The 27,966-nt window shown below is 40.0% G+C and overlaps 1 protein-coding gene across 1 annotated transcript in view; it reads right to left on the bottom strand.

The window, feature by feature from the left end:
• Nucleotides 1-1,085: 1,085 nt before the first annotated feature.
• LOC126473868 (late secretory pathway protein AVL9 homolog) overlaps nucleotides 1,086-27,966 on the bottom strand; it is a 91,859-nt gene continuing 64,978 nt past the window's right edge. The window contains exons 7-11 of the mRNA XM_050101198.1: nucleotides 26,829-27,048; nucleotides 22,175-22,346; nucleotides 18,763-18,851; nucleotides 13,589-13,843; nucleotides 1,086-3,044 (exon numbers count right to left, since the gene is read on the bottom strand). Coding sequence (XP_049957155.1) covers nucleotides 13,602-13,843; nucleotides 18,763-18,851; nucleotides 22,175-22,346; nucleotides 26,829-27,048 — 723 coding nt within the window. The 3' untranslated portion in view covers nucleotides 1,086-3,044; nucleotides 13,589-13,601. The remainder of the gene's footprint in view (nucleotides 3,045-13,588; nucleotides 13,844-18,762; nucleotides 18,852-22,174; nucleotides 22,347-26,828; nucleotides 27,049-27,966) is intronic.

The raw sequence follows: 27,966 nt of genomic DNA, 5'->3' as shown, positions 1-27,966 counted from the left end.
TGCTTCGATGATCTCAGAAATTTTTAAAGAATGGTTTTTTAACGAGTTTGTGCCACAAACTGAAAAGTTTTTGAAAGGCGGCAACTTGCCCCACAAAGCACTGTTGCTTCTAGACAATCCCACTTGTCATCCTAATGAAGATGAACTTCAAGATCAAGATGTTTTAGCCTCCAAATGTCACATCCTTATGTCAGCTTATGGACCACAGTACCTTAGAGACACTGAAGAGAAACTACCGCAGAAACTTGCTTTCCTCTTTAATTAATGCTATGGACAAGGGAGAAGACATGCTAGAGCAGTTGCGCCGTATTAATTTGAAAGACGTAGCTTATGACATGGCCCAATCTTGGGAGAGTGTTGGAGCAAATACAATTGCAAAATCCTGGAAAATTTTGCTACAGAAAATCAAAAAAATCCTCCAGATGATGAAAATCTACAGCAGCAGACCGAAACAGAAAATACCACATGCCACAGAAGATGACATAAATGAATGGATTATCCAAGCTGAAGAATTTGAAGTGACAGATGAAGAAATAGTCAACATGGTAAACGAAAAAGAAGAAGCGGATGTAGTGGAGGAAAGTGCGCCCAAGATTTCTCACAACGGACACAAGGCCTTAGAAACTGCTTTAAAATATGTAAAGCAACTGGAGGAAACATTGTCTACCGAGGTTTTACTTCTTAAGAGACTAAGTGATTTAGCAGCAAAAAAAATGGCAAACAGCAGGCAAACAAAAGACAATTACTAACTTCTTCACACAGTAAATATCTATTCAGTCTAATTTGATTTTTATTGTATTGAATGTTTAACTCATTTGGCCTACTTTAGTTTAATTTTAGCGTTTTTTGTATTATTTTCTGTGTTATCCAACTTGCCACCCCTGCCTCTCCCCCCCCCCCCCCCTCTCTCTCTCTCTCTCTCTCTCTCTCTCTCTCTCTCTCTCTCTCTCTCTCTCTCTCTCTGTTGTTTCGTTGTGCCTGTCTGCACCTCAATGTTAGTGTTACAAGAAACAGAACACACGATAGGAAGTAGTAGTAGTAGTAGTAGTAGTAGTAATTTATATGGAGATTTACAGAGAAACCTGAACAAGTAAATTACGAATTTATTGTCAATAAGAAATACAAATATCTTGACTGGCTTGCTACAAGTAATAAAAATGAAACATCAAGCACACTGTACAGTAGTAAGTCACAAAAAATTTCAACAGGGCATACAGGCAAATATACTTATCAGAATAAAAAATATTTTCTCTACTTTAACAGGATGCATAACCCTTTGTAGTCCAGCTTCAAAACTCACCATTTATCATATTGGTCTACACATGACACCGGACCACAAAGAGTTAAAAGATACCTTTAACAGACTGTAACCTATAAAATAAACAATTCTCTGACAATAACGTAACATATTCTTCTGTACTGATAAAGGAACTTTCATACAGCACTCTTGATGAACAAAGCATTTCATATTTACACATATAAAAATTAAAAATAATGTGTACCTGACCACTGTTTCACATAGCTTGTCCGAATTGCACTGCCGTTGTTTCCGGCCTGAAAGAACCAATACTTGAAAGGAACACAATAACACAATAATACAATTAAAAGTTATTAATTTTTTTATAATGTCATCAATGAAAAGCTGTCTACTACTAATTACATATGGCAAGTATTCCAGCTACCTTAATTACACATTTTATGTCCAGTGTTGGATCCTTTCTTCTTAAGCAGAACAGTGGTACACATCACACAACCACTATTATGAAATAAAAGTAACTTCAGGTGAACGAGAAGTCTTGCAGTAGAGGATGTGCAATAGGAAATATTAAAAATGGTATAACCCGCAGGAAGACATCAAAATATCCTCCTATGAAATGTTTTTGGAAAGCCAGTACTCTTGAAGAAAACTGAATTTTTTTGCTGCTTACTCAGAATTGTTACATTCTGCACTGCAAAAATGAAGAGTGAGATATCTCAATGCTCCAACTGATCCTACACAAAACATTTTATGGTTCAACATAGTCCTTTGTTGTTAGTAGTCAGTGGTATGTCAAGCTCAGCCTTTTACAATGCCAAATACCTCTCCCAGTTCTTTCTGATTTGGAATGAATTCTACTATTTGCACAAACAGCATCTCCATTTCAGCATTTGTTTCAGTTGTACCTGGCATTAGAGCAACATTAAATGCAGGCCATAAAACACTTTGATAAAAGCAACAAAAAATCATGTTGTATTGCCACAACAGCAACACACCACTGACAATTTTTGCAGGACCCACAAAATCCCTGGTTGTCACTAAAATCTTACAGTTGTGAGCTGTATGGTACTAACACCTGCACAGTACTTTTAACAATCACTAAAACATACCCAACTGCTGGGAACTATTACAAAAATGTTTCATTCTAGAATCTACACACTCCCCAAATTATTGATTAACAGCTTAAAAACAGTTATTAATCTTACACCTTCAGCACTCTGCCACTCCATTACTTTTATTTTATAAATGTTCAAAAAGTTTTATACATATGACAGGAATTATTTGTGCAGACGAACAACAGCACTGCCACTCATAACCCAATGAAAGAAAATGAATAAGATAAAAAAGCCATCTGCCTTTCAGTACTAATACTTTTGACATTCCACACATGAGATCCTGCATACAAGTGTTCTTTCAAGTCACAGTTATGCATTCACACACACACACACACACACACACACACACACACACACACACACACACACACACAAAGCCCCACTTCATCATATGGAGTGTGTCCACTCTTCTAAACAGCACCACAGTGTGTACTTAAAGCCCAGAACACTATGAAGTTCACACTCCATAAAAATCAGTGCAACAAACATATGAAACAATCATTACAGACACTACCTAACTTGATAATAATAGAGCCACAATTAACTAAGTACACAGGGAGAATAGTTCATTGTAGTTTTTGCTTAAATTATAATCACAGACATTTAACTGAGTTAAGAAAACTCATTTTGTAGCACAATGGCCATCCATTTTCAGATTCAAGATAGAGTGCCTGTAAACAGAAAAAATGCAATAAGTCAGGACAACATTTTATAAAGGTTAGAACTACATTATAGAGGTAAAATAAAAACTGGATGGCTCATGTATAACAGATTTATTTTATCTTCAATTAAGTTGTAGACTGTTCTTTCACTTCTTCACCTCATTTGTTTGTAATTCAAGTACACATATATTAAAATCCACCACTCATTTGGGATAGATATGACAAACAAAAATGGACTACAATACTACTAAAAAGAAGCATGCCATGCTAAAGTAAAACAAAAAATATTAAAACGAAAACACAATTTTCGTTTCAACCTTGCAATGCTCTCCAGTACTAATACTGAACATCCTCAGGTAATTCTGCTCTTGCCATTGCTTCCTTAAAACCATGACATCTCCTCTGGATGTATTATCTTCAGAATCCTATTTGAGTAGTATGTACTGTGTTTTTCCGAGTTTTTCTCCAATACTGACTGCTACAAATACTGTCTTATCACATTGCATGTATCTCTGCCATTAATAAAATCTTCCTTTGCTCCAACTTCAACAAAAATTTTCTACTTTTTACACTAGTTTTATATGTATCAACAATTTGCAACCCTTCAGTTGCAGTCTTTTTGGATGAGCTCTATGTTATAGTCACTATGTCAATGTACCTGCTGACTTATCCATACATGGTCAGAAATGTCCGTCCATTGTATATACAGTTATTTTTATCCCTCCACAGCATTTAAAATACACAACAACACTTATGTTTGTGGAGGGAGGGAGAGACAGTTTACTATAGTCATCTTTGTATCCTAACTTACTTTCCTGCTTGGAACCTTCTTAAAGACATATCTGGGATTTTCAATTTGTGGCATTACAAGCTGCTGGTTTGACTGCTGCTGGATGGAGTGAATCTGACAGGCTGGCTGTGGGCCAGTGTGAATGTCTAATGTGGGTGACCAGATGTCAGACAGCCGAGCTGAGCTGAGTGGAAGTAAAGGCAGCTAGCAATTCACGAGGCCCAGGGTCATTGGGGTTTTTCCAGGCAGGAAGATGGGTGTTTTGCGGTGACAAGGTAGCGGGACGAGATAGTACGGAAGAACCTGTGACTCGAAATGTTGTCACTAATATGATTTCAATGAAAATACATTAAAACTCATTACAAGCATGCTACAGGAAAACCAATGACAGCTTTGGTACTATGGCAGTGGGGCAAGCTCACTGAACATAAATCCATGTTTGAAGCTTTAATAGTTAAAAAGTTATTGACATTATAACCATTATTTTTTATGGTAAATTGCAACAACCAAGTTCATCACGAAAGTCACACTCGTGATGCACCAGATGAAAGGTAATGCCTGCAATATAATGAACAGATTTGTCTTCTAATGAAACAATTATAAAAATTTTATAGACAATTTAGTTTATTTATGTAAATAGAGCCATAACTACGAACTCCTCCACAGATACCCAAATGATTTTATCACCACGAGTTTCTTTCCTTAATATTCCAATAACTTTCAACATGCATTGAATTGTGGTTGTGGTTTATGAAACAGGTCAAGATAGTGTCTTGACTAGAGCACAACATGTGGCACTTAGTGTGTCTGAGATTTGTTTAAAATTGTTAAAAGAGGTATAAATGAGTTTAGGAGATTGGAAAATGACTGCAAAGATTTTCATATGTTTTATCATAAGTTATTACATGAAATTGTTATGAAAATTACAAAGGGTGGTCAGGGCCATAGCTTGTGGTCTTTTTGTCTGGAGCCAGTAATGCTACAGGCAGCATGTATGCTGCTAATGTTATTTTCATGTACTGTGACTTGTAAGTTGTAATTTAGCACATGCTGCTGCGTATAATGCTATGTCTGCACAAAGTAATACCAAAATTTGCACTGGTGATAGGCACTGTTCAGTTATTTAATGAGGTTTTTTTTTAAGCCGCCATTCACATACATTGAGCATCTCCAAAAATAATTAAAAGGTATTTTGAAGTCAATCTGTTTTTAGCAATGTTGTTATCCTTCAGGATTTCGACCAACAGATCTAACCTTTGTACACTCCTGGAAATTGAAATAAGAACACCGTGAATTCATTGTCCCAGGAAGGGGAAACTTTATTGACACATTCCTGGGGTCAGATACATCACATTATCACACTGATAGAACCACAGGCACATAGACACAGGCAACAGAGCATGCACAATGTCGGCACTAGTACAGTGTATATCCACCTTTCGCAGCAATGCAGGCTGCTATTCTCCCATGGAGACGATCGTAGAGATGCTGGATGTAGTCCTGTGGAACGGCTTGCCATGCCATTTCCACCTGGCGCCTCAGTTGGACCAGCGTTCGTGCTGGACGTGCAGACCGCGTGAGACGACGCTTCATCCAGTCCCAAACATGCTCAATGGGGGACAGATCCGGAGATCTTGCTGGCCAGGGTAGTTGACTTACACCTTCTAGAGCACGTTCAGTGGCACGGGATACATGCGGACGTGCATTGTCCTGTTGGAACAGCAAGTTCCCTTGCCGGTCTAGGAATGGTAGAACGATGGGTTCGATGACGGTTTGGATGTACCGTGCACTATTCAGTGTCCCCTCTACGATCACCAGTGGTGTACGGCCAGTGTAGGAGATCGCTCCCCACACCATGATGCCGGGTGTTGGCCCTGTGTGCCTCGGTCGTATGCAGTCCTGATTGTGGCTCTCACCTGCACGGCGCCAAACACGCATACGACCATCATTGGCACCAAGGCAGAAGCAACTCTCATCGCTGAAGACGACACGTCTCCATTCGTCCCTCCATTCATGCCTGTCGCGACACCACTGGAGGCAGGCTGCACGATGTTGGGGCGTGAGCGGAAGACAGCCTAACGGTGTGCGGGACCGTAGCCCAGCTTCATGGAGACGGTTGCGAATGGTCCTCGCCGATACCCCAGGAGCAACAGTGTCCCTAATTTGCTGGGAAGTGGCGGTGCGGTCCCCTACGGCACTGCGTAGGATCCTACGGTCTTGGCGTGCATCCGTGCGTCGCTGCGGTCCGGTCCCAGGTCGACGGGCACGTGCACCTTCTGCCGACCACTGGCGACAACACCGATGTACTGTGGAGACCTCACGCCCCACGTGTTGAGCAATTCGGCGGTACGTCCACCCGGCCTCCCGCATGCCCACTATACGCCCTCGCTCAAAGTCCGTCAAATGCACATACGGTTCACGTCCACGCTGTCGCGGCATGCTACCAGTGTTAAAGACTGCAATGGAGCTCCGTATGCCACGGCAAACTGGCTGACACTGACGGCGGCGGTGCACAAATGCTGCGCAGCTAGCGCCATTCGATGGCCAACACCGCGGTTCCTGGTGTGTCCGCTGTGCCGTGCGTGTGATCATTGCTTGTACAGCCCTCTCGCAGTGTCCGGAGCAAGTATGGTGGGTCTGACACAGCGGTGTCAATGTGTTCTTTTTTCCATTTCCAGGAGTGTACATCTTTTATTAAAGTAGTTGCTAATGTCGCACTGCTAACGTCTCACTAACATTAGGCTTTGGCAGTAACATTAATATGTTGTGTTGTTGGGCTAAACAGTGACAGTGTTGGCCACCCCCTATTGATGTTAACAAGCGGCGCTCAAAGTTAATGGCTGTACATTGCCCACATGCTGGGGAACGGCTGAAAAATGTCTAAGTTGATGTAACGTGCTACTCTCATTGCCTTCCATGATTTGTTAATGCTCAAGCCAAGCTCATCAAAAATTGCGCAGAAGTTCTTTGAATAACCAGACTTTCAACATTTTTTAAAAACCCCAAACCAACTCTGAGAACAGTGTAACTGATAAATGACAGTGATAATGAATCTTAATCTATCTGTTCAAAATAATATATTATGGATAAACCATATTGATTTTATAATGGAGAAGCAAACTGTAAACTTTGGGTGATTGGAAGAATTTGGTGGCGGCTTAATTTGTTAACAAAACACATGTATGTACTCTCACTGCTCCTCCATTGAACCACAGTGCTTACTAATGTAAACCTTTGACCTTGACACCATTTCCTTCACTTACTCCCTTTTCTCATAATTTCAGGTCTTATCCTCTTCCATCTCCCTCCTCTTATCTCCCCTGCAACCACTTCCAACTATGTAAACCTTCTCTCATACCAAAAGGAGGGAACCTGTGATAATGTAACAAGAAAGAAAAGGCAAGAAGTAAACATATTTTAAGAGTACGAAAAGTCAATCTAAATGCACTGCCTGAGAAGACAGAGGTTGCAGTGAGCAGTCAACAAGCAGCGCACAGCCCATAATGTTTCCTGTTTCCTGAAGAATGAGAAATTGTGGAAATTAAACATTCAGCTTTGTCTTTAAACCTTCGCCACCACTCCTTGTCACAGCTGTTCCCATGTTGGCATTTTAATATGTAGGCATTCCATTTAAAATGCAAATACTGGTGGGAACATAGTACTAGTGTCTGCAAGCCAATAGTTCAAGTGTGCTGTCTTGTGTGGAAACTGGCAGGTGCAGCCACTAATGAGTATGTGAAGATGACAGACTTTGCTCTCTTCTGGTTTCTCACCACCTGCACAGGGTACTGATATGGGGGAATTTGTGTTGTACCAGTGAAACTTTTAAAATACCAAACACAAGTAATTATGGTAATGGAAAGTCCTGGTAGATTGTAAATAATTTACGGATTAAAGATTAAACCTCACCAACTGGTAGCTGCTCTGAATCAACAGGAGGACATAAACATGACTGAGGACTCCACAAGTTTTCAGACAAATTCGTTTTCAAAAAAAATTCATTTTTGAAAACTAATTTGTCTGAAAACTGATTTTTACTGGATAATCAATAGTGCTAGGAATTTTAGGTGTTGCTCTTTCATTTTTTTCTGTTTAAATGCACAAATTAGCTTATCTTGCAAAGAAAACATTAAATGAACGTCCCTAACTGTTTTGGTTGCACCTTTTCCGACTCGTTTAATATTTTTTAAGTATCTTTTGTCACATTTTATTCCTAAAAAATGAATTTTACTATGAAGGTCAGGAATATTTATCTTTTGCCACATTTTATTCCTAAAAAAGGAATGTTACTATGAAGGTCAGGAAAAAGAGTTTTTCCATCTGCAAAGCTTGGTTCTATTTAGAATGAAATTTTCACTCTGCAGCGGAGTGTGCGCTGATATGATGGAAACATCCCCCACGCTGTGGCTAAGCCATGTCTCCGCAATATCCTTTCTTTCAGGAGTGCTAGTTCTGCAAGTTTCGTAGGAGAGCTTCTGTTAAGTTTGGAAGGTAGGAGACGAGGTACTGGCAGAAGTAAAGCTGTGAGGACGGGGCGTGAGTCGTGCTTGGGTAGCTCAGTTGGCAGAGCACTTGCCCGCGAAAGACAAAGATCCCGAGTTCGAGTCTCGGTCCGGCACACAGTTTTAATCTGCCAGGAAGTTTGGTTCTACGTAGTTCCTCAGTTCACCACTAGGATCGTAGGCTCCCAATACTGTTCTAATGGGGACGTAAATATGAACGTGGTGAGTGATTGTTTTACTATACGCCTCCACATTTTTTTTGTATTACATAGTCGACATTTCAGAATATCCTTTGTCTTTATATACCAGAAAGTCACTTTAAGATCACAGCATCTTACAAAAGCCACATCTTCAGCATTTACAACAGATCAGGGAAGTAACAGCTGAAAATGCAGTATACTTTCAACTACATGAAACCAGTAATAGGTGAAACACACTTACTAAACATTTTACTAGCATCCCTAAATGGGAACCCATGCTGCTGAAAATGTCCTTTCTGAATAAAACAAACAATGCCACGGTGAAGCACAGTTACAATGATGCCTTAACTGTATTGTGGCCTGAAAGAATAGAGTAAGATCGAGCGTGGCTAGTACTTATGTGCCAAGCACCTTATATGTAACCTATGTACCGTAATCAAAGCATGTGACCTGCATTGCATTGAGTCCGAAGCACTAAAAGATGAATATTCACATGAAAACACATATCCCTCTTGCACTAAAAAATTGCTAGAAAATGCTCCTGCTGCAATACAAAAGCATGCTGAAATTACCGGGGCTTCCTCTTCCAACTTCTCCAATTCTTATTAAATGGGGTACTTGAGTAAAGGCTGCAGTGTTTATTTGTAACCATTTTACTGCTGTATGTGATTTATTAGATATTATACCACATGATTTTTCAGCTGTGAAAAATGCCAAAGAACTAGCTGGAAAAAAGGAGTTGGATGATGAAATTTTTACTGTGTGTGGCTACTTTTCCCTAACAACTGTCATTACAAAAGTGGAGAAACTGTGTCCTTAGAAAGAACAATGGGCTATTCTGATGGATGTGAGGGAAACACTGTAGGGTACTGCAAAGCGAGTACTAGACCAGAGCTTAGGAAAACCCTGATGTTGAATTCATTGCAAGAAACAGGGATTTCAATTATCACTGCAAACAAAATATGCATCTCTTGTATTTGTTGATGCTGAACAATCTTTTTCTACATATAAGTATTTAGTTCATGACCAGAGATGCAGCTTCACTGAAAATAGCACTGAAATGTTTCTGTTTTAACAGTTTTCTGGACATGTGATTGTAATAATGTGCTCAGGGACCTTTCACTGCAAGTTTTTAATACATAACAACAAGTGAGAATTGTGTGCCATATTATGATGTGAAATTTGCACCTTTTTAACCTAAATTTTGCACCCAAAATTCCTAGCCCTAATCATCATACATAATATCAGTACCAACTGCAAGATGACACTTTTTATTTTTATGTGGCTTCTTGAGAAACTTTCATTTTTAGATTAATCAAAATTAAAAACTGCACTTGCCTAAAAAGTTAACATTATACATATTCTAAATTTATGCCATTTGATTGTCCACATTTTGATAGTAAGAGAAATAAAATAAAAAGAAATGTTTTACATTAATTATTATCTTCACCTGACCAAGCAGTGATGGCTGTGAACCATCCTTTCTGGAAGAATCTGACCTAGCTGAAAATGTCACCTGGTACATGAAAACATTGGGAGTCATTAATATTGTAATGAAACCCTCCCTAGTCCAGCATCACACCTGAATAAGCCTTTATAAAACCTTGGCAAGACCTGTACTGTGTTATGGCAGTGAAGCCCGGACAATAATGACAAGAGATGCGAAAAGACCGTGAAATGAAATTCTTGAGACAAACGTCTTGACACACCAAATGCATCACAGAAGTAACGAAGATGTGTTGACAGAATTTAAAGTGAAACCCATCGCACATTATATTCAGAACTATAAGCACAACTAGAGAAAACACCTACAATGAATGAGCTGAAAGAGGATCCCAAAATCCATGCTACACTACACTACTATCCCAACTGTGTAAGATCTGTGGGTCAACCATGAAAATATAGCAAGAAAGTCTCAATGTGACCCTAACCAGTCAAAAGGCACATTTATTTGGAATGAAGACAATGGTGACTATCACTTCCTCTGTTCCTTAATTACTCGAAGTTTTGAACTCATGTTACCAGGAATTACTACATGGTCTGTATGGTTCTTTGATATCAGATCCTTAACTTGCCAAGTGAAGTATGAAGTGTCCCCTGAAAAGAACCAGCATCAACATTTTTCTTCTGTTAGACAAAGAGCCTGGTATTCTGTTTCGAACAACTTTCAACCAATCTAGAGTCAGGTCATTTGTCATCCAACCCTTTTCTTGGCATCTAATGCAGTGCAGTGCAGAATGAGAAACAGTTTAAGATAATCAATTGAAAATAGTGCAGCACAGAAAATACTGCAGAATGCTAAAAACTGCCACATGCAGATTTGAAATGAAGCCTGTCGACAGGGAGGCGGGGGAGGGGGGGGGGGCAGGTTGTGTAAAGAAACACCAACAATCATTGAAGATGCTTTGTAAATAAAAGTGGAACACGTCTGTTGTAATTCTTTTTAATCAGACTGCAGTCAGCTCAAGATGAATAACCTATAGTAACAGATGTTAACAGCTGCTGCGGAAGATGGCCATGCAAACAAATGTATTACTTTTAATGCTCTTCATGCCAACAGCAAAATTTGACAGCATATCAAAATAAACAGACCTGTGATCGATACTGCCCATATGGCCTATCAAACAGTCATGCTGCTTACTCAGACTGATTACATGATGCTGACATGTAAATAGTTTTTTTGCCAAATGCAGCAGGAAGTTGCTGAGCTAACATCATTCCATGTCATACTATAAGCTTCACCTTCCTCTTCATCCTCAAGCACCAGCCAGCCCTTGCTGCAAATTCCACGACACGTGAAGTTGGAAAATTGCTCTTTGTTCCAGCATCTCCTTTCAGATGAATTCTTGAGTAATTGGGAAGCAATCACTGTGTTTCTGTTGCACATATTGAGCAACCAGCAGCTCCAATTCATGACACCATCCCTGGTTCAGTCCCCTGAAAGTTTAGTGTGTAGAATGTAGAACTGGTCTTTTTTAAATTATTCTTCATCTGACACCACCAATGATCATTAGTTCTGCGACACCAAATTTTCTTTCTGCTGCACAGTTGTTTGTGGCCTCTGCTTTAAGAATCAGCATCAACTTAAAATTAGTATCGTCTGTGTGAACTTATTGTGAACTGTGAACTTTTAGATCCGTCTGCACTTCAGTTTAACACTGTTGCCAACCTTGAAAATAAACAGTGTTACAGAGGAATGCATATTTAGCACCACTGTGTCATAACTGCCAAGATTATTAATAAAAGAGATCCAGTGTTACTGAGTTATTGATATAAGAAGGGTCTCTTGACTGTAGTAGTAAAGCACAGGCATCAAGAGACACTGCATATGGCCACCAGGAAAAAAAGCAACAAGAAGCAAATGCAACGGTTAGCACACACCAGTTGAAAGTGGTACGCAGTCGCAGTCACTGCCGGGTGACAACATGTGGTAAGCAACTGAAATACCCACGGCCAGTTGACAGAGGCGAAAACAAGCAAGTCCTGACCCGCGTGGGGCATTTCCGGACTGTTCGAGGAGATTTGAGAAGCTTCTGGAAAGATTTAGCTCACTGAAAGGATCTTTAATGTAAGCAGGAGAAAGCAAAATTGCCAGGGAAAAGTGCTCCAAGACCCTGAAAAAGCGATCTATAAATGGGAGTCTCGGCAGCAGCAGACGAGTTAAGCACTAAGAGTTAGCGAGTCAGTTGCCACAGTAATCATGAGATATCATGTGAGTATGCGCAGTATTCATTGCCACAGTTGGCAGTGCGATGAAACTTGCTTGGCTAGCTGGTGCCACAGTTCACTGCTCACCCTCCTACCCTTCTGAATTCTTCAAATTAAATCTGTGCGTGACCTCAACTGCCAAAGCTTCATCTCTAAATGTAAGACAATCCCACCGTTAACATAGTACACGATGTAAAAATAATGACCTCTGGAACAACAGTTTAATCTGTGAATGTAGGACAACCTTGTATTTTTCAAATAACAAATTCTGGGGAAAAAAAACTGTCTTGTACTCGGATGAATACGGTACATAAACCTTTTTGATAAACTTGGTCCTTGGCTTACAATATTTTTCAAGTTAAGATTTGTGATTGGTTGTTGGAACATCAATTCTACAAAGTAACAGATTTTTTTTTAAATAAGCAATCTTGATTTTTCTATCAACATTGATAAAGCAGAAGCATTTAATTTAATGAACCTTTTCCGTCAAAATATTCTTACCGCCACCTGTTTATTTAATGACCAATGCTACTACACTGTCAATAGTTAATGAAGACTCTTATATCAATTTAACAAAAAAATGGTGCTTTTGAGTCTCAAGCAACAATAATTATTTTTATAGAATGAGATTTTTCACTCTGCAGTGGAGTATGTGCTGATACGAAACTTCCTGGCACATTAAAACTGCGTGCCAGACCGAGAATCGAACTCAGGACCTTTGCCTTTCGTGGACAGGTGCTCTACCGGCTGGACTACCCGAGCACAACTCATGACCCATCCTCACAGCTTTACTTCCACCAGTACCTTGTCTCCTACCCTCCAAACTTAACAGAAGCTTTCCTGTGAAATTTGCAGGAGTGGCACTCCTGGAGGAAAGGATATATCGAAGACATGGCTTAGCCACAGCTTGGGTGATGTTTCCAGAATCAGATTTTCACTCTGCAGCATAGCGTGCTCCAATATGAAGCTTCCTGGCAGATTAAAATTGTGTGCTGGATTGAAAACTATACTCTTTCAGAGCGCTACTTTTGCAAGTTTCACATGAGAGCTTCTGTGAAGTTTGGAAGGTAAGAGATGAGGTACTGGTGGAAACAAAGCTGTGAGGATGGGTCATTAGTCGTGCTTGGGTAGCTCAGTTGGAACAGCACTTGTTTAAAAAAAGCTGCGTAGTTAATTTTGTATTTGTTTGCAAGCACACGTGTACCAGAGCTACAGACATGTACGTGTAAATGAACAAAAAATTTATTAAGTAATTTTTGGAGGTGACGATTAAAACTTTATGTATTAACAAAGAAAAAGACCACCTGTCATACAGATTTGGAGGTACTTCAGCTTCTGTGCCTCAAGACTCACCTCAGCCAGGGCACTAGTTAACAGTGGTGGTGGAGGGCGCTGGCTGCTCCACTGTGGGCGACCTGTGCATGTCAGTCGCCGAACCGGGTGTCTGCAGGGCATCTGCAGCCTCGTCGACAGCACCTGTGCTGCCCTCACAGATCCCCTCGCCTTCATCAGAGGCAGAGCTGGCTGCAGTGCTGCCACCCGGAGGGGCAGTTGTCAGTGTGCTCCACCAGCTGGAGAGAGCACCTCGCGCTTGGGACAGGGCGCCTCCTATGAAACCGAAACAATGGGGCTGACACTCTGGCAATAGTTTATTTCTATGATACTAACAAGTCCTGTGTGAAATACAAATAATGGTCAGAATGATTCTCATCAGGGTCTTCAATGAGGAGGCAGCAGTCGATGAAAGAGCCAGACAAAATTCAGACTATGATTGAATACTTACAAACCCAAACACTTACAAATCTGTAGCATAACACATCAAATTAAAACACTGCACAGTAGCAAAATCTAAATGTCTACATGCAGCAGAGAACTGCCAGAAACGGACTCTCGGAAACAGGGTAAAAAGAAAATCTCTTTAAGAGATCCTGGGGGAAAAAATAAATGCTGAGGGCTTCTCATTTCATTGGAGGTCAACCAATGAATCACATCAAAAGTTTTGAAACATCTCTGCCACAATAAAGCAGAGAAGGCTGGCCTTCTATGGTACATTGCAATAATTAAACCAAAAAGGATTACAAATAAGTTTACAAGTGAATAAGAATATTATTATTTTATGGTTTTTCCAGTGTATTTTGGTGTAGTTTTGTGAATTTTTCGCACATATTTTTATGTTATTTATATATTTTTACGTGTTGTTATCCTCCACCACAATCCTTGCTCCTTCCATCTGTGCCAAGATGAAAAAAGCTTCCTTATCCCCAGCCAGAACTCTGTCCCACATACTGTTCCTGCCTTGCTGCTTGACTCATGCAACCCCCGAATGGCCTTCCCATCAGTTTAACCATCTCCGGCTGCAGCCCTCTTCACAATGACCTCGATCTGTTCAAATTCTGCCAGTCCTTAGTTCTCACCATCATAGTCCTTATCCTTTTCATGATATTGTCATTATTCCATCCTCAATGTTCCACTGCTTGACATTACCAGTGAATACAAAGACAAGTCACATGGTTGGAAAAGTACACTGGGATTTCAAACACAGAAAGTTGCAAGTGGATCTTACCTTCACTATTTTAAGCTTTAGATGGAATGGTCATCATCAACATCATGATAGCTTATACTTATGTTTTGTGACATGACGATGATGATGATGATGATGGTGATGATGGTGTAGATCGATACTGGTAGCACAATAAAGAGATTCACTTAACAGATCTGTATTTCCAACAGGGCTCTTATAAAACGTGTTACAGCTGCCTGTCATTGATTAGCAAAAAGACTGAAATTGTCACTAAAATTTTACGTGACATCCTCCTTCGAAGTGAACAGACTAATGAAAGCACACACAGACACATGCCCAGCTGCAATGTCCCAGCACTGTAGCCCAATTGGGTGAGGAGCTATTTTTGTTACGTTAGTGAGAGGAGAAAGGAGTCTGGGTGGGGTGAAGGGAGATTGGGAGGGGTGGTGAGGGGAGGGGGGTAAGGGGAAGGCAGCAGGGGAAGTCACATTTCTCACACACTGGAGTGTAACATAGGAAGAGGGTAAAGGACAATGTGGGTGTACATTAATGGAGTGACATGGAAAATTAACACAGTCTTAGCAAAGACAAATCAAGAAACTAATATGATTTTAAGGTCCATCTGCCCATGAAACACTGCCCATGAAACAAAGTATGCTTAAACTTTAAGCTGCAAACCAACAACAGCAACACAGCCAAGTTCTGTCTAAAGCTAGTGGAACACCTAATAAATAGCAGTTTGAGCTCAGACGCCCACGAAATAAGTGAATAATTGGTAACTTGTCGCTGCAATGCACGTAACATTTCTTCTACACAGTTCATTGTCAGCAGATGGAGAGACCACTTCATGCACCAGATATTTCCATATCTACAAGGACGTTTTTGTCCACACACCAAGATCCCACACACTGCTTGAGCATCTTAACTCTAACTTCAACAGGAAAAATCCACAACAGAAAGTAACATAACTTCAGTGGGTGCAAGCAACTTAATGTATTTACTGGCAGAGAGTTCACTGTGCACCAGTCTCATCTTAACAACCCTTCCCTCCCCCTTCCCTTCTGCTGCTAGTCCATTCACAGGTGGTACATAGATTGAAAAACTGACTGCAGCGGTCAGAAAGGATCTGAATTTCTCCAATTTTATTGTCATAATCATTACACGAGATTATGTTGGAAGAAGCAGTAAGTGTATCAAATAATTTTTGAAGTTGGACTATTAGAATCATCTTTCCTGCTAAAATTCCCTCACTTGTGCTGATTAAAATACATGATGGATCCTGCATCTCTTGTTTGAATCTTTTATGTTGCTGCTATTAAAGTAGCTTGGTAAGGGTCCAAACTGATTGGCAATACTCAATAACTGATCAAACAATTGTTTTCTAAGTGACCTCTTCTGTCGGTGAATCTCACTTCCTTAGGAGTCCTACAGTAAATATAAATCTGGTATCTGCCTTCCTCAAGACAAACTCCTCGATAATTAACAATTGTGATTAATTCCAGTGACTGAGGTCTGAGCGCAAGTCGATATTGGATCTTTTCATGTATTTGCAAACATTATACCTATTTAGGTATAGAATCAGCTGCCAATATAAGCTCCAGGCACTGATAACTTTCAAGTATCTTTGCATTTTGTAACAAGTTCCTAATCAGTGTCACTTAGCTCATACACAACTGCATCACCTGCCAAGAGCCTCATAAGGCTAAAGACTGCCACCTAACAGCCTGTCATTCTTCTACTAGTTTCTGGGCCCAATTGAAATGCTTTTGACTTTAGAGGAAATGTTCCTTTTTTATCCTCTGGAATGGTAGTATACATACTATTGAATGTTTACGATATGTGCCAGAACTCTTGAACCTTTAGCGAACCGTGTGCTGAGAAAGTAACAATAGGCAAAGAAAACCTTTAGAGGACAGTTTTTTTTAAAAAAAATTTTTATTTTTTTAAATGATCGATTTCATTGGGTAACTAATGATAAATTTCATCCACATTTTGAGTTTTTTCCCCATAATGTCTTTTTACTAGGCACCTCCTGCATATTTTTTGTCACACAATAATATGTCACTTAATTATGATCCTGATGCCATCTAAAATTATCTGTGTTCAATCTGTGCTATCTTCGAGTTAAAACTCTGGTTTCTTCTTCAGGAGCTGACTGATGTGTGTGACTTATTACTGATAGAGTGACATCGCTTAGCGGTGATGGTTACATGTGTAAATGTGAGAAATCCCCACTGGAACAGAATATGAAGTGGAAGAGAATTGATGCCACCCCTTTCATCTGTTTTTCTCTGAATGCCCTGTTTCTAGCAACCAGTTGTGGGTTCCACTAATATTATAGCCAGTTTGTTACATTTATTAGTGCACATCGGACCTTCTACTGCTGTTTTCCCGTTAAAACGAAGCATGAAGTAAGATCCTTACCTTGAAATACAATCTTATGTTCTTTCGTAAGGCTAAGCTCTGTTACCGATTACATTTCTAAGTTTCTAAACTGGATATGAATTTTATATTCAGTAGGGCACTCAAAGACATAGCTGGTTGTCTGTCCTACACTCACATGCCACACTGTAAACACCAGATATTCTCAAACCAAGGCCATATCTTGCTGGAAACAGCAATTCTCTAATTTTCTGCAGTGGACAGAATACAGAACTCACCAACCATCGTGTGCCGTCGTGCTGTCACGGTGTTCAGCTGCGCACCTCACTCTGGTTTGCAATGAGAGCCTGGCATCCACCACTTATCAGATGAGGCATTCATTATCTGTCCTTGAGACAGCGGTCTGCAGCGCTGGCAGGCTCCAATATCGGGCCACACGGTCCACATAACTACTGCAACAAGTAGCTAGTGCGGAGGTATTCTACAGTGTGTTTCCAGTGGCAAAATTTGGCATGTAAACCTGGGACTACACGAGTGTGTATCCTAATTTTGCTTGAAGTTGCCCCACAGAAAGGAAGAAATCTTGTTGGAGTATCTTTAGTACCTGATGCTGATTTGGATTCCCCAACTAGACCAAATATCAATGGAGAGAACATGTGACAGATACTAGGGCTCCAAGCGACAGCCACAGCAAGCATCTGTGAGGGACACACGTGCCACGCAAGCATGTGGGATGGCGCCACCCTTTGTGAAGGTCTGCCACTAAATACCACAGCATGTCTATTGTTGGCCAGTTTGCCACTAGTCACTGAAGCCTCTAGTTACGCGCCTTTGAACAGTAGGATGTTAACCTTGCCTGATTTCCATTTGTGATTTGGACTGCTCTCTGGACTGTTGCTTTTTTTAAAGGCAACTTTGCTGTGCTCTGGACTTTTTTTGGTTATTCATTCACTTCACAACCTCCGCATCTTACCTCCAAAACCACCTGTTCATTTCATCTGTCTCTATGTTATCATCAGTGCGAGTAATCATTAACGGTGTTCTACCAACGCAGAGTAGTATAGAAGACGATCTTTTTCCATTTGCTGAATGGGTCAGTACCTATTTGTACTGGTGAATGCAGATCTAAATTGGTGGGATATTTATCTGTTCTACAGGAAAGTGCACATCAAATATTTTAATTCAGGCTGCACATTACTGCAATCTAAAACAGTCTGAGCTCAGCAGATTGATCCGCTTAGGCCAGAATTCTTTTAGGTAGGGCGGTAGAAACTCCTTTCATACAAAAATAAATATGTGCTGGTTTTCTGTATACTGGATGACTCAGCTGTCCATCCATCTTACACTGAACTGACATATCCATCAGTCCAGCTGTCAGCCAGCTGCTGATAAAAAGAAAAGAAGGTGAATTTCTTCAAAATCCCAAGTTTTAACTACATTGTAACACAGCCTCAACACCAAAAAATTTTACACATGGATATGACAACATTTCTCTGAAACAGATAAATAAGACTATTTTATAAACATTTATTCTGATTTCACATCGTCCATCATGTTTCTGCTGCACTAATTTTCTGTTACACTCTGCTTGGGGAAGCACCCAGAGTACAGAGTACTCACTCACCAACTGCTCTGCCAGTCGTCGCCACAGCGCGCCCAGTGGATGCCATTGCTTGATTCAGTTTACGACCTCCTTCCGTGTTCTGCATTGTGCTACATGAAAAAGGGAGGAAAATAAGAAAATACATTAAAAAACGCAATGCAAGAGTAACTGCAGGTACCTTTGTATAATATAAACTGTGCATCAAATGCTATATAGAAAATATGGCAGAAAATATTTAGTTGGTGCTGTATTTTTTATGAAATACTGAAAATTATAGCTGGTAAACAACTGATAAGATAAAATACCTATGCTGCTTGCCCTTGCCATATGAGGTACCTTAATAGTTTTAAGACTGTCCCCAGTAATATAGCATCTCATTACATCAAAACTGTCCAGTGTATAAACTGACAGTTTCTTCTTGGTTTAGTTATTTCATTTCCTCGTCACCACAGACATCACAACTGTTTTATTACATTTAGTCTCTGATTTGTATGAACAATCCTTTGTGTAACTGACTATATGCATTCCGCGGCACTGGAGAGAAGTTTTAATTTTATATTTTCTTGCAAACATCTACAAGATTCTGACTATTAGTCCCATACTGTTCTCTGATCATCTACACAGTTACTTCTTTTGTATCAACATTTCACTCAGTTCTTTGCACACTATTCACTATTCCACCAATACAACTGGAATATCTGTTTATTAGCACCACAAATATTTTCACAGCACCCCTCAGTTTTTTGAGTTGCTAAATATAAGTTGAATTAGCTTAAATGGGTGTTTTTTGGTTCCAATCCAGCTTTCTCTCAACTCCAGTAAGTTTCTTGTGCCTGACGTACTCAGCTTGAAATAATTACCCACTGATTTTATCTTCTGTATTATAAGTCTAGCTTCTTTCAAAGCATCTAGCAGAATGAGATTCAGTGCTTATAATCACATCATTATCAGGAAGATAGACTTGCTCAGAAATCATTTTCATTTATTTCTGCCAAATAAACACTGTAGCAAAACAGAGTGGAGTTTAAAAAAAAAAAAATCCTCATATATTTCCACAAATTGCTTTCCCGCTCGGCAAACAATATGTTGGATTCAAGCTATCGACAAAAACCTTTCATCTTTAACAACTGATACAAGCTGGAAACACATTATGAATATTCCCTTCACCATCACAACAGGAGGGTTCCTCTCATCTTGGTATCATCATGGCCTGCCCTTCCTTATCTACTATCACACACTTTAACTCGGCCGTTTCCTAATCGGTGGATGTTGGCTGACTTTGTGCAGTTCCAGAATGTTTACACTCATTACCAATCTTAGATGGTCATGGAAAATAATAATGGAAGTACTTCTAACTATCAACACCTTACAGTTTTCAGATGTAGTAGTTATTTTGTAGCAATAAGATTCCATTTTCAATTACTCGATGTTGGAGTATTGCTTCCTTTTGTGTGACTTCTGCAATGCATTAACCTACTACACATTTATTTCTTTTATAAGCTGTAAGCTGGCTGCACTGAGAGGCGGAGGCAGGGCTCATCCCAGCAGCCAATGTGCTACGAGCCAATCACATGCTTTCCCTCCACACAGGGGCCAAGTTAAAGTGTGTGATCAGTAACCTACCCAACCTACAACCTATACTCTTTTCCAACCTGAGGAAGGAACTAATAGTTCCCTGAGCTAGGAACAGTTTTTTCACTATCAGCAGTGTTTCACACCCCCCCCCCCCCCCCACCTTTTTTTTTCTTTTCAGAATGACATCACTGAAATGTGACTGGCAACGATAATGTTTGTATAAGAGTTTTGAGACTGTGGATTGTATTGTTGCAAACAGCATTTGATGTACTTGATGATTCAGTTGCTGCACTTTGTTACATTTAATGTCATCCATCCATAATGTTTCCATACACTGTATCTCTCCCCCCAATTCTGCTGAAAACTCATTTCATATATGTCAAATTATTCTTTAGCATCCCTCAGTACCACCACATTTCAAACACTTTGATTCTGCTGTTTTCCCATAGTCCAATGAGTATATGTAATTGCACTGTTATGTTTTGCAGGTCCAAAGAATGATAACATGTAAGTAACTACTGGGATGATATAATCTTTTTGTTTCAAAGAACATACATTCTAGCATCTAAAACTTGTAACAGACACAATAGGTAATCTGAGAATTTCAACGCTGTCACTGTGGCTGTATGGGAGAATGTACTGTAACAGAAATGAACCACTTGAATATCTCTGCTCTGAAATACATATATCAAAGAGTTTCTAGATAATGTTATGCATGGAGAAAACATTCTCTTCATTGATGACAGCAACACTGCAATTACAGATAACACATCAAAATTCTTGGTAAAGAACAAAAATGAAACCCTCGGGGATGCTTACAAGTCAATGTTCAATTAACACTGAACATAAAGAAAACAAACAGCACTGATATCAGTCTGCAGTGGGAAAATAATACTTTCACATTAGACGTAGATGACAATTCCATGAGTTGTGTAACACACAAAATTTTAGGGATGAATATTGACTAAGTTGAAATCAAATGAGCACACAAAGATACTACTGAAGATAATGTCAATAGCATGTTATGCCCTTAGATTCCTAAAAGCAGTGTGTAAAAGCAAGTGTCTCAGTCACATATTATTCCTATGTGCACTCAGTCCTTGGTGATGGTATTGTTTTAATTTTGGGGTTCAAGTGCACAAACTGTGGTCACAGTGTCTAAATACAGAAAAGTGCCAAATGAATAACAACTGAAATCAATAACTGGGCTGACTGTAAAACTCTGTTTAAAGTGTTGGGGATTCTAACAGCACCATGTTAGTACATTGATCAATCCATCAGTAATTATTACACTAACAGCTCTATTCATTCACATGAAACAAGAGCACGACTCAACATACGTATAGCAAGTGAAATTTTAAAAAGTTTAAAAACAGTATTTTCTACAAGGGAATCAAACTATACAAAAACTGCTGAATAAAATTAAATAAATAACTAAATCCAACAAGTTTATAAAATCAGTTAAAGTTTACTTCTTAAATAATACATACTATACAGTAAAGAATTACTTTTATAAAAGAAAGCAGGAATTGGAAAAAAATTGTCAGAAAAAATTTAAAAAAGCATGCTGCTGGAAAATGCTAAGCCCAAATATGTTGCGGAAAATGCTACAATCTTTTTTTTCCTGAATTCAATGTCAGCTTTACAACAGGATGCACAGTGACACAAATAAACAATTATCAAAAAGTCCAAGTCTTAAGACATTTCTCAGCCTCTAAACATCAAAGAGCACTCTTCGTAACCAGCTTCTTTACACTAGACTAGCTTGTAAACCTTGGTGAATCACAACATTGTGATTTTCACTTGAGTCACTTTCTAAATGAAGAATAACATAAAATCAATCTCTTGTAATACTAACTGTGACAGTCTTAGCTTCATGTCTGAAACTGAAAGTTGTCCAGCAAACGGATGGCCTGGGTTCACATCCCATATAGCAGAATGGTCAGAACTGACCCACATTTTATAATTGTGCGTATCTTTCCATGCTGACATGAAACTTGCATTAAAATGTTCAATTTCCCGGCTTCCATCTGAAACAATAGAATACGCATACAGTACAGTAATAACGTTAAGTGCTCTCTCTCTCTCTCTCTCTCTCTCTCTCTCTCCCCACACACACACACACACACACACACACACACACACACACACACACACACACACAGTTGTGAGACAAATACATTTTCAAAACGTCATTAACCCATGCATTACCTAGCGGTGCATTATGACTACCTCAAGTTAATATTTTCCATATAATAATTTTGCCCGAAGAGCTATATACCTGTGATTTTGGGACTTCATCCTGAAATGATTGAAACTGTATTCACACTCACGACTGACCCAATTCTTCTGTTTTTATAGTCGTTATTGGTGAGGTATATTAGGATGGGGGAGGGGGGGATGGTGTGAGACTACACCGCTTGGTTTCAAATGTCTTATTTGTCCAAAACGAAGTTGTAGAAAATATTTTTCTCAATTATCGTTACTACTCAATTTTTCCACAGTTGAGTTTTACCACACATACATTGTTTAGCCCAAATAACATATTCCATTTTCTACTGTTTGTGATTACTACTATGTAGTTGAATTATATGTTCACTGTTGAGTTGCTCTTAAAGCAATTGAGTAAGATAGAAAGCTGATAGTACCGATTTGATGTACTGTGTGACCACATACTGTGCAGTAGCTTGTGGAGTTTTCACATAGCTGTAGATTTAGATATAAAAGAATTCAGAAAAATTGGCCATAAAAATCTGCAACACCATGACAAGTGATTTGTTGTAGAATACAAACTGTAAAACAGTCTCTAAGAGTTGCAGATGAGAAGACAAGTATGTTAGACAACTTTTAGTACTTCGGTAACATTGTTTCCTCACAGAGGACATAATGTGTTAAGAGAATGGAAACAGAATACTGAAAGCTTTCAAACTGTGCCATATGCTACAATAGATACACAGGATTGGAAAATTTCTGCTAGGTTCTAAGATCAGCCAGCTCAAAATGTCCCTCGTACCTACACTACCATATGGACTAAAGCAGCAACATTTATTGGACAGAATAGTAACTGTACTGAATAAGAATTGTCCCCACACAATAGAAATGGTGTTGCTCTGGCCTTCCCTGCAGGGGGAAAAAAAGGGAAAACACACCAGATAAAATAAGGAATGAGGAAAAACGAAGACTGCTGGAGACTGTAACACTGGAGCGATTGCAGTGGTGCAGAGGTTGGCTCTCTGCAGTGACACCCAGGCCTACTCAGAACAAAATGTGTCAGGGAAGAGACTGAGGGGAAGACACTGTGGCAAGGGAGAGAAGCTTTCCCTCACTGACCTCAAAATCTGAGGTACAAGGGCAACAGTTACGGAAGGACCAGAAAAGCTGACAGAGATGTCACCTGCAACTGCTCTCTGTCTTTAGGAGTAGAAACAATGATGATGATGGATGATGATCATGATTCTGATCATTAAAAAAATGCTGCAGAACTTATCTATACAGATATAAGGTACAATTTCCTAATTGTCAAAGAAAATTATTTGATTTTACTAACATGCAATAGCTTTAAAGTTATTTCAGTTTCAAGAGGCATTGCTTAAATTCCACTCCAAACAAGTAAGGCGTAACTGGCATTTCAAAAAAGCATATGAATTACTGAGATATATAAGAAAACATGTTAATCAGCAACATGGAAAGGATAGGGTGTTACTAACCAAACAGAGGCAGCACTGAGTTGCATACAGGTACAATGGAGAGAATTCTAGAAATATAAAATCTTTTGGGTAAAATCATTCCTCCGAAGTAGAGCTCTTACACACAAACAACAACAACTCACACACTCATAGCTACAGTCTCTGGGTGCTAATGCCCAACTGCAACTGCATCTGACAGAACAGCAATCTGCTGGGGGTGATTGGTGAGGGTAAGAAGGCTGCTTGGAATGGAGAGGGGAGAGATAGCAGGATAGGGGTCCAGGAAGTTGCTAGTGCTGCCTGTGGGAGCCTGCCAGGACGTGGTGGGGACAGGAAAAAGCTGCTATGTGTAGCATCTGGAGACTATTCTGAGGATAGGGGGTGGGGGTGGAGGTGAGAGTGGGGGGTTGGGAAGGCAGGGGGAGAAGTAGAGAAGAAGAAATGATTTGTAGGTGCACTGATGGGATAGAAGGTGTGTGTGTGTGTGTGTGTGTGTGTGTGTGTGTGTGTGTGTGTGTGTATACTGGACTGGGAGCATTGGAAGGGGACAGGCAGGTGGAGGATAGGGACTGGCAGAGGCCAATGCCAGGGGGTTAGAGGAAGGAAGGAAGGAAGGAAGGAAGAAAGCAAAGAATGGATATGTTGCAGAGAGAGTTCCCAGCTGCACATTCAGGAAAGCTGGTATTTGTGGGAAGAATCCAGGTGGCACAAGCTGTGAGGCAGTTGGTAAAGTGGAGCACACTGTGCTGGGTGCAATGGTATGGTCCAGCTGGGTCTCTGCCATAGTTTGGCGGTGGCCATTCATGTGCATAGATTGCTTGTTGGTAGTGATAACTATATAGAGTAACGTACAATGGTTGCAGCTGAGTCTGTAGATCATATGGCTGGTTTCACAGGTGGCTCTGCTTTTTATGGGGTAGGAGATGCCAGTGACAGGACTGCAGTAGGTGGTGGCAGGACGATGTATATTACACGAATGGCCAACACCTAACTGTGGCCGAGGATAGCTAGGCCACCCAGTTGCTAAAGATGATGTGCTTTGCTGTAACAACTACGTAGAAGCCTGAGCCAATATCAGCTTTTCTGAATTGCACAGTTAGAACTCTTGCTGAAATGTATCCATTCCCGTAACCCCCCCCCCCCAGGCCTCAACCTTTGCTAATCCTTGTCCTCCACGTGCATATTCCCTTCCTCCTGCCTCAAAACCAATATATAAGTACATACACCTACTATCCTGCCAACACACCTACAAGTTCTCCCCCTCCCAGGACAGCCTGCAAGTAGCAGCTCTAACCTATCCCCACCCTGTCCCGGCATGCTCCCACAGGCAGCACTAGTATCTTCGCCACTCCTATCCTGCTATCCCTCCCCCTCCCCATCACAGGCCAACTCCTTACCCCCACTATCTCCCCCAGAAGATTGCTACTGCTTACGTCAGACACAGTTGGGCCTTAGCACTCAGAGACAGTAGTTATGTGAGTGTGAACTGTTACTGTTGTTGTTGTTGTTGTTGTTGTTGTTGTTGTTTGCATGTGTGCGAGTTCTACTTCACAGGAATGATTTTTGCTATTTCTAGTATTCTTTTCATTGTGCCTTTTTGTGATTCAATGCCTCCTCTATGTGTTGGGAAGCACTATCTATTGCATACTGTTATTCCATTCTGGGCTTTCCATTGTTTGAAACATGTTGACTGTATTATGTTGTTAATCAAAATTAGCATAACCTGTATGAAATCTGTTTACAAAATATATGAAGTAATTTCTTAAGTACACTGCAATTTAAGACTATACACGGTCTCTCTCCTAAGAGTTGTCAGGTGCATTTTCTCTGGTGTTTCCGCAGATAACTGCAATTTTGTTTTTGCAGTGTGTAGCTGGAGTCTTCCCAAACAAATGCAGCTCATCAAGTCTTTTAGAGAACGCATGGTGTGGACGGAAAGCATCTGTTCGTTTCTTGTTACAAACAAACAAAATTTTTAAAGCGGAATTTTACGTGCTTGTTCAATACAGTGGTGCAGATTAGTCTAGTGTGATATTTGTTTCAACCACATGAATTAACAGGTACAGTACAACAAGAAGAATAACCAGACCTCCAAGAGTGACTGAACAGCAGCACTGCTGCATGGCGATAGCAGTCAGCGCAGGCCACAGCGGTGCTGTCGCTGCTGGAGTACTGGTTATTTTTCTTGTTGTACTGTACCTGTTAATTCATGTGGTTGAAACAAATATCACACAAGACTAATCTGGACCACTATATTGAACAAGCACGTAAAATTCCACTTTAACAATCATTTTGTTTGTAAAGGAAACAAAAAAAATTCTTCACTACAGCACCGGGCATCACACGAAAGACATTGTGAGCAGTACTTGTTTGGGCTGACTCTAGCTAAACATTGCAAAATCGAAATTGCAAGTATCTACCAAAGCATCGGAGACAATGCACCTGATGGCTCTTGGGAGAGACACCTGCATACAGGACCACAATATGGTAGAGTGTAAGTGGCGCATAACTTTTTTGACAACGGATAGTACTTTCCAACCAGTGAACTGGAATTTGTTTGGATTTAGTAAAATCCTTTGTGACTTCACAGGCCAGAATCCTTAACAAGAATCATTTTTGCATGAACTATAACTCTGCTATGTGTGTTAGGTTTTAGGCAATTGTTCACTGATCTGCTCACTATAGGAAATGTGCCAGTAAAAGGTATAGGTTACTGAAAATTAAATTTATTATTTGTGAAAACCTTCACAAACTGTGAAATTTAATGAAAAGATGACATTCCAGCAATAGCTGCACATATTTACCCTTCAGTAAGATGTTACCTACCCTGCAAGAGAGACGTGCGCAGAAGGCAAAGTAGGTAGGCACGGAACTGTGCCCGTATCCACTCGTCACCCCCCTCCCACCCGACACCATCCAGGAAGACATCGTGCCGATCCTCTGACACTTGTCGCACAACATAATCTGCAAACCGCAGGTCTTCTGTCGTCAGGTGCAGGAGCCGCTTCAGTTCAGGTTCCTGCGTTTCTACTTTTGCACTCTCTACCTGTTACAAAAAACAAAGACGTGACATTCTAAATATAAATGTAAACTAAATTTTACTTTTGATTGACACAATTCTGGAAGTCTGTTTATACAGTACTTTCTATTATTGTCACTCTTTGGTTTATGGAACTCAGACTGTTTCCAAAATCCCAATTGATGTTCAGAGTCAAATGCAAGAATTATGTATTCTGGAAACTTTATTTCTTCCTTTCAAATACAATTAATGTATGAGATATGCCGATGATACTGTAATTCTGTCATATATGGAAATGGACTTTAAGGAGCAGTTTAACAGAATTGATAGTGTCCTGAGAAGAGCTTATAAGAGGATTTAAAAGGATGAAACATTAACATATGTGCTAGAGTGCATTTTATTGTATACTGTTTTTTTTTTTTTTTTTTTTTTTTTTTTTTTAATGATGTAACAATCATGTCAGTGCTACGTATAAGGTATAAGGCCTTGTGCACAAGGAGCTTCTTGATTTTAAATGTTTAATTATGAGAAACCTTTATATTAAGTGCAACATTTTATCTACATGACAACTTGGTGTGAGGTCCAACTCAAAATGATCACATTTTATAACTTAAATTTTTGGAGACCTAAAGATGACAGCAAAGTCTGTCAATCTGGTTGTTTGAAAAAATAACAAATATTTATGCAATCTTGGCTTTAGAAAGTCTTAGCTAAGTAAAACAGACCGCTCCTTCCAATTTCTCAGCATGAGGAGTTGGGTTGTTTTGGGGGAGGAGACCAAACTGTGAGGCCATCGGCCTCATCGGAATAGGGAAGGATGGGTAAGGAAGTCGACTGTGACCTTTTCACAGGAACCATCCCGGAATTTGCCTGAAGAGATCTCGGAAAACCTAAATCAGGATGGCCGGACGCGGGATTGAACCATCGTCCTCCAACATGTGAGTC

This window comes from Schistocerca serialis, chromosome 4 (assembly GCF_023864345.2).
Source record: "Schistocerca serialis cubense isolate TAMUIC-IGC-003099 chromosome 4, iqSchSeri2.2, whole genome shotgun sequence".
Lineage (NCBI taxonomy): Eukaryota > Metazoa > Arthropoda > Insecta > Orthoptera > Acrididae > Schistocerca > Schistocerca serialis.
The sequence above is the reverse complement of the archived record's forward strand: the minus strand, read 5'-3'. Positions and strand labels throughout refer to the sequence as shown.